The sequence below is a fragment of the Cicer arietinum genome, chromosome 3, assembly GCF_000331145.2.
Source record: "Cicer arietinum cultivar CDC Frontier isolate Library 1 chromosome 3, Cicar.CDCFrontier_v2.0, whole genome shotgun sequence".
Taxonomy (NCBI): domain Eukaryota; kingdom Viridiplantae; phylum Streptophyta; class Magnoliopsida; order Fabales; family Fabaceae; genus Cicer; species Cicer arietinum.
In genome coordinates, this window is record NC_021162.2 from 12,630,057 (window position 1) to 12,642,088 (window position 12,032).

The 12,032-nt window shown below is 36.5% G+C and overlaps 1 protein-coding gene across 1 annotated transcript; it reads left to right on the top strand.

The window, feature by feature from the left end:
- The first annotated feature begins 937 nt into the window (after positions 1-937).
- LOC140919656 (uncharacterized) lies at positions 938-1,873 on the top strand. The gene is made up of 3 exons (XM_073366259.1): positions 938-1,027; positions 1,124-1,417; positions 1,493-1,873. Exons 1-3 carry the CDS (start codon positions 977-979, stop codon positions 1,871-1,873), a joined length of 726 nt encoding a protein of 241 aa, XP_073222360.1. The 5' UTR covers positions 938-976.
- Positions 1,874-12,032: the final 10,159 nt, after the last annotated feature.

The window sequence follows — 12,032 nt, forward strand, 5'->3', positions numbered from 1 at the left end:
GATCATGTAGTTTTAGGAGCATTCATCATGCATATGTGTTGATATAAAATTTATTAGTTTGTGCATTTTTTTTTTTAAAGTAGGAAGTTTTTACGTTTATGAGCTTTGTGTTATTCTTCTATATGTCTTGCTTTGGTTTGATGTGGATGATGGAAAAAATTGACCCTTACAACAACATTTTAGGTACTAATGAGTTCGAGGAGATTCAAGAGTAGTTAATGAGTATTGACGTGTGGCGAATGCGGGGTAAACATGGGTTTTTCTTTCAAGACGATTTTGTAATAATGGAATTGTCCAATTTTTTTTTAAGTTCTTTTGATCTTTTGTCACAAACTTTTAAATGTACTAGAATTCTAGAGATTACGGAAGTGGGTTACCTTCCGTTAAAAATAAATGTCTTCATATTATTTTAATTTTGAATAAATATTTTCTTAATGGTATTGAATAACGTGATTGTTACTATTTATGTAAAATGAATAAATATTAATTATTCAAAAAAAAAAAAAAGATTCATAAACTTTTCTACGAAATAAGTATTTTTTTAAAGTAACGTTTTGGATTAAAAATCCGGGGCGTTACACCTACGGACGGGAATGGAGATGTGAACGCTTGACTGCAGTCACGTTAGGAGGATCTCACGGGGCGCGTGGAGATCACTCAGGGTGTATAGCTTTTGGTAGGAAGTATTTTTAGTTTGGAAAACTGTACTTATACTAATATTGTCAGTTTGACTTTTTCTTTGAATGGGTTCCATGTACCATTTGTTGTTGTGTAAATATTTTGGATTTATAATTGGAGAAACTTTTCTGCTGTTTGTAAATTATAATGACTCAATTATTTATGCAAAGGCATTTTCTTGCTTATTTCTCTGTTTCAGTTTAATTTCTTTTGAAAAAAAATACACCCTCGCTTTGAAAAACGGGGCGTTACAAATAAAGACAAGCAACTTCCGGTTCAGCTCCAACCTGAAATACAAATGGAGAGTGAAACCGGGAGTTGCAACGTCGGTTTGAAGAGTATTCCCGAGGTAATTAATTACTTACTACTTACTTGCTTATGTAATTACTTATGTATTAAACAAACTTATATATTAACTGTACTTATGTTTTAACTATTGATGTAGGGTGTCACCACATGTGTCCTATACTTATCCTCGCCGACTCAACGGAAGGTGGGAAAAGGAATATTGCACAATACTTCGGGAGAAGTATTGCACAATATTCCGATCCCCGCGGGCCATGTCAAAGTATCGCCTACGGTTGCTTTCGAACCAACTGCACCGTTGCCCATACCGGACAACGATGGAGATATGAAGTTCTTAAGCGACGCCATTGGCAGTTACGTGGCATGGCCCACAAACCTTGTTGCCCTCCAAAAAAAGATTCCCAAAGACAAATCAGTTACATCTCCCGAAAAGGTTTGTCACATTTATTGCCTAAGGTTTTTCATTTTTTCAGATTCAATAAACTAACATTTTACCTCATTTTTGTAGGTCCAAATAAATAAACCACCCCTACAGCCAAAAAAAGGCAGCAAACCTCAAAAATTGGAGGTTAATAGGGCTGCCAAACTACAAAGGCTGGAGGGTAATAAAGCTGCCAAACTTGCAGCAACAAAAAATCTGGATCGGGGAAAATCGGTCGCTGCTGCTGCTGCTCCTAATAAAAGTCAGCCACGCCTTGGTAAATACGGGGCGTGTCTTGACATCCAAATAAAAAGGAACATGGGCAGCAGCAACGATTCGCCCATCGTACAAATGAATAAAGACATCTTTGGAGATGAGTATATTGAATACCTCGAAAAGGAGCAAATGTACGATCTTCTCGAACATAAGGAGCTGAGTGTTACTGTAATCAGCTTGTACATAAGGTAAAAAATACTTTTAATTGCATTTATTTGTAATTAATTAAATGTATTGGTAATTAATCTAGTTTAAAATTTTCATTGAAGGTTTTTGTACGAGAAGGTCGTGTGCACGAGGAAACTGTCAAATAAATACTCATTCTTGTCTCCGCATAAGATGTCGATGTTCAAACTCGATCCAGACAATGTAAAACACTACATTGTAGATATGTTTTTAAGAAATAAAGAAAGTGATAAATTGTTCTTGGCACCATATAATTCAGGGTACGTAATTTTATCTTTTTTAATTGATGAGAATTTAATTTATTAGTTGTCTATAAACAAAATTGCTTAACCAATTTTTTGTTGTTGTAGGGCACATTGGGTGCTATTTGCAATCAATGCGGTCTCTGAAGTGATATACTATTTGGATCCCGTGCACGGCGATTACACCAATCACCCCGGAATAAAGAATATGCTCGACACGTAAGTAATATTCATTTATTTCTTACATATATATATTTATATATATATATAAATATTCATGCTCTAATAATCACATTTATTCATTCGATAGTGCCTTAAAAGTTTATCGAGCTCAAAGAGGTGCTAAAGTGTCGAAGCAGAAGTCTAATAACATTACATGGATCTCAATAAAGTGCCCTCGTCAAACAAATAACATCGACTGTGGGTACTACATATTGAGATTCATGAAGGAGATTGTTGAGAAGAATAAAACTATTATCCCAGAAACGGTACGGTATTTGCATTATATGATTTTCATATATAAATTATCTATATATTTGATACTAACTTAATATAATATGTTCAATTTTTATATTGCAGTACTTTGCCAATTCCAGTCCATCATATTCTGAGGAAGATCTGATGGAATTAAAGGAAGAATGGTGTCAGTACGTGCTTGACATGAAAATTATTTGATTTTCTGGGAAATAGCTTGCTGCTGGGCAAGGGATCTGAATATTATATGGTAGCTAGTGCATATAATGTATATTCTGTTAGTTATTATATGTAAATGATCATAGGACACAATATATGAACATGCATATGGATCTGAATGTAGTTTAGGTTGTAAATTAGGTTTCGTTTAAAAAAAAAAAAAACACACATTTTACAGCGCTTTTTTTACAAAGCGCTGTAAAATGTTGTTCTAAAGCGCTTTAATGGTGCACATTTTACAACGCTTTCGTGAGAAAGCGCTGTAAAATGTACAAGAAAAGCACTGTAATATGCAGACTCATAATATGAAATTATGGGTGGGCATATTACAGCGCTTTCTCACGAAAGCGTTGTAAAATGTGCACCATTAAAGCGCTTTAGAACAACATTTTACAGCGCTTCTTCACAAAAAGCGCTGTAATATGCCCACCCATATATGAAATTATGGGTGGGCATATTACAGCGCTTTCTCACGAAAGCGTTGTAAAATGTGCACCATTAAAGCGCTTTAGAACAACATTTTACAGCGCTTCTTCACAAAAAGCGCTGTAATATGCCCACCCATATATGAAATTATGGGTGGGCATATTACAGCGCTTTTTGTGAAGAAGCGCTGTAAAATGTGCATAACAAGCGCGCGTTGTATTTACATGTTTTATAGCGCTTTTTCAAAAGCACTGTTGTATCATTTACAGCGCTCGATTCCACAGTGCTTATTTTTTTGAAAAAGCGCTGTAAATGGCTTAAAAAATGCGTTGTAATATGCGTTTTTTCGCGTAGTGTTACCATGACACTTTTAGGCGTGGCTAATATGAATTTTATCTTTGTTATTAAGTACAATTACAAAACGAAGATAATAATAACATTTAATAAAGAAGATTAGAATAACATATAATAAAATATTATTTTCAAATAAAGTAATAATTACATCTTTATTTGACAACTATATTTCATTATATTTGTTCATCTTATCATTTAATACGATTTTAGCCATGGCTAACTGAAAAATAATTGTGGCTAAAAATATGTTACCACGACTCTTTTAGGCGTGGCTAATATGAATTTTATCTTTGTTATTAAGTACAATTAGAAAGCGAAGATAATAATAACATTTAATAAAGAAGATTAGAATAAAATATAATAAAATATTATTTTCAAATAAAGTAATAATTACATCTTTATTTGACAACTATATTTCATTATATGTTATTATTATGTTCGTTTTGGAGTAATATTTTGCAATGAAGATAACCCTATATACTATAACCCGAACCTCAAACCCAAAACCTTAAACCTTAAATCCTAAACCTTAAATTAGAGTTGTCAAATAAAGTAATAATTACATATAACCCGAACCTCAAACCCAAAACCTTAAACCTTAAATCCTAAAACGAATATAATAATTATATTTAATAAAATAGAGTTGTCAAATAATGTAATAATAAAAAGCATTCTTCTCTTAAATTTATAATTGTGTTTCGAGTCATATTTTGAACATTAGCCATCATTTGGTCTAAAAATACGATTTTCATTCCATTTTTGTCGGGTGATTCGAAAATAGCCTGAAAAGTCTAGGTGAAATAGGTGATTTTCATACCACCTGATTTCGGTCCATTTTAGTCGGGTGGTACGAAAATCGCCTGAAAATACAGATGTTGGTCCATTTTTGTCGAGGGGTACGAAGTCGCCCGAAAAGTCCAAATGAAATTGAGGACCGGGAGACCACTATTGCATTCTTCCCCAAAATTTATTACTATGTTCCGGGTTTCGCGCCAGATTTCAAACACTAGTCATTGCCTAGTCCGAAAATACAGATGTTGGTCCATTATCGTCGATGGGTACGAAAGTCGCCCAAAAAGTCAAAATGAAATCGAGGACTGGGGGATTTATAACTGTGTTTCGGGTTACGCGTTAGATTTGAAACACTAGCCATCGTCTTGTTCGAAAATACGGATTTCGGTCCGTTTTAGTCGGGTGGTATGAAAATCATCCGAAAATTCGTGGACCGGGAGACCATTATAACATTCTTCTCCAAAATTTATAACTGTGTTTCAGGTTCCGCGCCAGATTTCAAACACTAGCCATTTTCTGTAAGAAAATACGGATTTCAGTCCATTTTTGTCGGGTCATACAAAAATCGCCCGAAATGTCTAGATGAAATCGAGGACCAGAAGACCCTTATAGCATTCTTGGCTGGGAGACCATTATAACATTCTTCTCCAAATTTTATAACTCTCTTTCGGGTTCTGCGTCAAGTTTCAAACACTAACCATCGTTTTGTCTGAAACTACGGACTTTGGTCCATTTTTTTTGGGTGGTACTAAAATCTCCCGAAAAGTCCAGATGAAATCGAGGATCGGGAGACCCTTATAGAATTCTTCACCTAAATTTATAACTGTGTTTCTGGTTCCGCGCCAGATTTTAAATACAGAATTTGTTCCATTATCATCGATGGCCCTTATAAAATTCTTCTTCTAAATTTATAACTGTGTTTTGGTTTCCGCGTCAGATTTCAAACACTAGCCATTGTTTTGTTCGAAAATACGGATTTCGATCCATTTTAGTCGAGAGGTACGAAAATCGCACGAAAAATCCATATGAAATCGAGGACCAGGACCCCATTATAGCATTCTTCTCCAAAATCTATAACTGTGTTACGAGTTCCACTCCAGATTTCAAACATTAGCCATCGTCTTGTCCGAAACTACAATTTTCAGTCTGTTTTTGTCGGGTGGTACAAAACTCCCTCGAAAAGACCAGATGAAATCGAGGACCAGGAAACCCTTATAGCATTCTTCTCCAAAATATATAATTATGTTTCGGGTTCCGCAACAGAATTCAAACACTAGCCATCGATCAAGTTTTGTCGGGTGATACAAAAGTCGCTTGAAAAGTCTAGATGAAATCGAGGACCAGGAGACCCTTATAACATTCTTCTCCTATAGTTATAAATGCGTTTTGGGTTCTACATCTTATATTTCAAACACTAACCATCGTTTGGTTCGAAACTACGGACTTTGGTCCATTTTTATTGGGTGGTACGAAAATTGCCCAAAATTTCTAGATGAAATCGAGTACCGGGAGACCCTTATAGCATTATCCTCCAAAATTTATTACAGTATTTCGGGTTCTGTGGCATATCTCAAACTCTAGCCATCGTCTGGTATGAAAATACTGATTTTGGTCCTTTTTTGTCGAGGGGTACGAAAATCGCCCAAAAGATCCAAATGAAATTGAAGACCGAGAGTCCCTTATATCATGTTGGTCCATTTTAGTCGGGTGGTACGAAATCGTCCAAAAAATCCAGATGAAATCGAGGACCTGGAGACCCTTATACCATTCTTCTCTAAAATTTATAATATTGTTTCATGTTCTGCGCCAGATTTCAAACACTAACCATGGTTTTGTTTGAAGATACAAATTTCGGTCCGTTTTAGTTGGGTGGTACGAAAATCGCCGGAAAAGTCCAAATGAAATCAAGGACCAGGAGACCCTTATAACATTCTTCTCCAAAATTTATAACAAGTTTACGGGCTCTGCCTCAAATTTTAAACACTAGCCATCGTGTGGTCCGAAAATACGAATTTCGGTTCATTTTCGTTGGGTGGTACAGAAATTGCCTATAAAGTCCAAATGAAATCGTGGACCGGGACACCCTTACAACATTCTTCTTCTAAAATGATAACTTTATTTCAAGTTACGCGTCAGATTTCAAACACTAGCCATAGTCTTGTTCGAAAATACGAATTTAGGTCCATTTTAGTAAGGTGATAAGAAAATCGCCCGAAAACTCCAGATGAAATTGAGGACCGGGAGACCGTTATAACATTCTTCTAAAAAATTTATTACTGTTATCCGAGCTCTGAGCCAGATTTTAAACACTAGCTCTTGTCTGGTTTGAAAATACATATTTCAGTCCTTTTTCTCGAGGGTTACGAAAATCGCCCGAAAAGTCAAGATGAAATCGAGGACCGAGAGACCCTTATAGCATTCTTCTCCAAAATTGATAATTGTGTTCCGGGTTCCGTGTCAGATTTCAAACACTAACCATCGTTTTGTTAGAAAATACATATTTTGGTTCATTTTAGAAGGGTGGTACGAAAATCGTCCAAAAAGTCCAGATGAAAACGAGGATCGGGAGACCTTTATAGCATTCTTCTCCAAAATTTATAATTGTGTTTCGGTTTCAGCGATAGATTTCAAACACTAACCATCATTTTTTTTCGAAAATACAAATTTCGTTCCATTTTAGTCGTGTGGTACGAAAATCACCCGAAAAGACCAGATGAAATCGAGGACCAGGAGACCCTTATAGCATTCTTCTCCTAAATTTATAAGTGAGTTTCGGGTTCCGCCTCAGATTTCGAACACTAGCAAATGTCTTGTTTGAAAATAGGAATTTCGGTCCATTTTTGTTGGGTGGTACGAAAATCTGCCGAAAATTCCAGAGGAAATCGAGGACCGGGAGACCCCTATATCATTCTTCTCCAAAATTTATAACTGAGTTTCGGGTTCCACGTCAGATTTCAAACAATTGCAATCATCTTGTTCGAAAAGTCCGTATTTCGGTCCATTTTTTCAAAACTTATCCATGTCTTGTTCAAAAATACGGATTTCGGTCCATTTTTGTCGTCTGGTACAAAAATCTCTCGAAAAGTCCATATGAAATCGAGGACCGGGAGACCCTTATACCATTCCTCTCCTAAATGTATAAAATTGTTTCAGGTTCCACGTCAGATTACAAAAATTACCCATCGTCTGGTCAGAAAATATAGATATTGGTCCATTTTGGTCGAGGGGTACGAAAATCGCCCGAAAAGTCCAGATGAAATCGAGGACCAAGAGACCGTTATAGCATTCTTCTTCTAAATTTATAATCGTCAGATTCCAAAAACTATCCATCGTCTTGTTCGAAAATACGGATTTCGGTCCATTTTAGTCGGGTGGAACGAAAATTGCCCGAAAAGTCTAGATAAAATCGAGGACCGGGATACCCTTATAGCATTCTTCTCCAAAGTTTAAAACTTAGTTTCGGGTTCAGCATCATCTTTCTAATACAAGCCATCGTCTGGTCTGAAAATACAAATTACGGTCAATTTTGATCGGGTGGTACGAAAATCGCCCGAAAAGACCAAATGAAATCGAGGACCGGGAAACCCTTATTGCATTCTTCTCCTAAATTTATAATTGTATTTTCGATTCCATGCCAGATTTAAAAACCTAACCATCGTCTAGTTCAAAAAAATGGATTTCAACCCATTTTTGTCGGGTGGTACGAAAATCGCCTGAATAGTCTAGATGAAATCGAGGACCGAGAAACCCTTTTAACATTATTTTCCTAAATATATAATACTGTTTCAGGTTCCGCGTCATATTTCAGTCACTAGTCATCGTTTGGATTGGAAATACAGAATTTGGTCCACTTTTGTCGACGGGTAAGAAACTTGCCCGAAAAGATCAGATAAAATCGAGGACCAAGAGTCCCTTATAGCATTCTTCTTCTAAATTTATAACTGTGTTTTGGTCGCATCAGATTTCAAACACTAGCCATCATCTTGTTCGAAAATACGGATTTCGATCTATTTTAGTCGGGTGGTACAAAAATCTCCTGAAATGTCCAAATGAAATAGAGGACCAGCAGACTCTTATAGCATTCTTCTCCTAAATTTATAACCGTGTTTCGGGTTCCGCGTCTGATTTCAAACACTAGCCATCGTCTTGTTCGAAAATACGGATTTCAGTCCATTTTTGTCGGGTAGTATGAAAATCACCGAATCGTCCAGAGAAAATCGAGGACCGAGAGACCCTTATAGCATTCTTCTCCTAAATATGTAACAGTGTTTCGGCTTCCAAGTCAGATTCCAAACACTAGCCATAGTCTTTTTAGAAAATAGGGATTTCGGTCCATTTTAGTTGGATCATATGAAAATAATCCGAAAAGTCCAAATGAAATTGAGGAACGAGATAACCTTCTAGCAGTCTTCTCCAAAAATTATAACTGTGTTTCGAGTTCTGCGCTAGATTTCAAACACTAGCCAAACTCTGATCCGAAAATATAGATTTTAGTCCATTTTTATCGAGGGTTACGAAAATCGCCAGAAAAGTCTAGATGAAATCGAGGACTGAGAGACCCTTTTAGCATTCTTGTTCTAAATTTATAATTGTGTTGTGGGTTCTGCGTCAGATTTCAAACACTACCCATCGTCTTGTTCGAAAATACGAATTTCAGTCCAATTTAGTTGGGTGGTTCGAAAATTGCCCCAAATGTCCTGATGAAATCGAGGACCAAGAGACTATTATATCATTCTTTTCCTAAATTTATAACTGTGTTTCGGGTTCCGCGTCAAATTTCAAATACTATCCATCATCTTGTTAGAAAATACGGATTTCGATCCATTTTTGTCGTGTGGCACGAAAATATCCCGAAAAGTCCAGATGAAATCAAGGATCGGGAGACCCTTATAGCATTCTTCTCCTAAATGTATAACAATTTTTTATGTTCAACGTCAGATTTCCAACACTAGCCATCGTCTGCTCAGAAAATATAGATAATGGTCCATTTTTTTCGAGGGGTACGAAAATCGCCCGAAAAGACCAGATGAAATAGAAAACCGAGAGACCGTTATAGGATTCTTCTTCTAAATTTATAAATGTGTGTCGGGATCCACATCAGATTTCATACACTATTCATCATCTTGTTCAAAAGTCCAGATGAAATTGAGGACCAGAAGACTCTTATATCATTCTTCTACTAAATTTTTAACAGTGTGCCGGGTTCCGCGTCAGATTTCAAAAACTAGCCATCGTCTGGTTCGAAAATATGGATTTCAATCTGTTTTTGTCGGGTGGTACAAAAATCGCTTGAAAAGTCTAGTTGAAATCGAGGACCGAGAGACCCTTTTAACATTGTTCTCCTAAATATATAATACTATTTCAGGTTTCGCGTCAGATTTCAAACACTAGCCATCGTCTGGATTGAAAATACAGATTTTGGTACATTTTTGTCGAGAGGTAAGAAACTTGCCCGAAAAGTTCATATGAAATCGAGGACCGAGAGTCCCTAATAGCAATCTTCTTCTAAATTTATAACTGTGTTTCGGTTTCCATGTCAGATTTGAAACATTAGCCATAGTCTTGTTGGAAATTATGGATTTCGGTCCATTTTAGTCGGGTGGTAGGAAAATCCATCGAAAAGTGCATATGAAATCAAGGACTGGGAGACCCTTATATCATTTTCTCCAAAATTTATAACTGGTGTTTCGGTCCATTTTAGTTGGATCGTATGATTTCAAACACTAGCCATAGTCTTTTTCGAAAATACGGATTTCGGTCCATTTTAGTTGGATCGTATGAAAATCGCCCGAAAAATCCAAATGAAATAGAGGACCGAGAGACTCTTATAGCATTCTTCTCCTAAATTTATAACTGTGTTTCGAGTTCTGCCCTAGATTTCAAACACTAGCCAAAGTCTGGTCCGAAAAAGCAGATTTTAGTCCATTTTTGTCGAGGAGTACGAAAATTGCCCGAAAAGTCCAGATGAAATTGAGGAGGGAGAGACACTTATAGCATTCTTCTCCAAAATTTATAACTATGTTTCGGGTTTCGTGCCAAATTTCAAACACTAGCCATTGTCTTGTTTGAAAATACGAATTTCGATCCATTTTTGTCGGGACGTACAAAAACCGCCCGAAAAGACCAGATGAAATCGAGGACCAAGAGACCCTTATAGCATTCTTCTCCTAAATTTATAACTGAGTTTCGGGTTCCGCCACAGATTTCAAACACTAGCAATTGTCTTGTTCGAAAATACGGATTTCTGTCCATTTTTGTCGGGTGGTACAAAAATCGCCCGAGAAGCCTAGATAAAATCAACGATCACGAGACCCTTATAGCATTGTTCTCCTAAATTTTTAACTGAGTTTCGGGTTTCGCGTCAAATTTTAAACACTAGCAATCATCTTGTTCAAATATACGGATTTCGGTCCACTTTTTGTCGGGTGGTACGAAAATCACCCGAAAAGTCCAGATGAAATCGAGGACATAGAGACCCTGATAACATTCTTCTAAAAAATTTATTACTGGTGTTTAGGTTCCGTGCCAGATTTCAAACACTTGCCATCGTCTATTCCGAAAATATAGATTTCGGTCCTTTTTGTCGAGGGGTAAGATAATCACCCAAAAAGTCCAGATAAAATCAAGGACTGAGAGACCATTATAGCATTATTCTTCTCATTTTATAAATGTGTTTCGGGTATCGCGTTAGATTTCAAACACTAGCCATCGTTTGGTTTGAAAATACAGATTTGGGTCCATTTTTGTCGAGGGGTACGAAACTCTGCCGAAACGTTCAGATGAAATCGAGGACCGAGAGTCCCTTATAACATTCTTCTTCTAAATTTATAACTATTTTTCGGTTTCCGCGTTAGATTTCAGACTTTATCCATCGTCTTTTTCGAAATTAGGTATTTCAGTCCTTTTTTGTGGGGTGGTACGAATATCGCTCGAGTAGTCCAGCTGAAATCGAGGACCGAGAGACCCTTAGAGCATTCTTCTTCTAAATTTATAATTGTGTTTCAAGTTCCGCATCAGATTTCAAACACTATTCATCATCTTGTTCAAAAATACGTATATCGGTCCATTTTAGTCGGGTGCCACGAAAATTGTCTGAAATGTCTAGATGAAATCAAGGCCAAGAAGACTCTTATAGCATTTTCTCCTAAAATTATAACTGTGTTTCGGGTTCCACGACAGATTTCAAACATTATCCATCGTCTCCTGGTCCTCATTTTCATCCGGACTTTTTGGGCGATTTTTATACCACTAGACTAAAATAGATTGAAATCCGTATTTTCGGACCAGACGATGGCTAGTGTTTGAAATTTGACATGGAATCTGAAATACAACAATAAAATTAGAAGATGAATGCTATAAGGGTCTCTCGGTCGACGATTTCATTTGAACTTTCCAGGCGATTTTTGTACCCCTCGACAAAAATGGAACAAAATCTATATTTTCAGACCAAACGATGGCTAGTGTTTAAAATCTAACCTGAAATGAGAAACATTGTTATATATTTAGGAGAAGAAGGCTAAAAAGGTCACCCGATCCTCGATTTCATCTGGACCTTTCCAACAAGACGATAGCTAGTGTTTGAAAATCTGACACTGAACCCGAAACTCAGTTATAAATTTAGGAGAAGAATGCTACAAGAATCTTCTTCTCCTCGATTT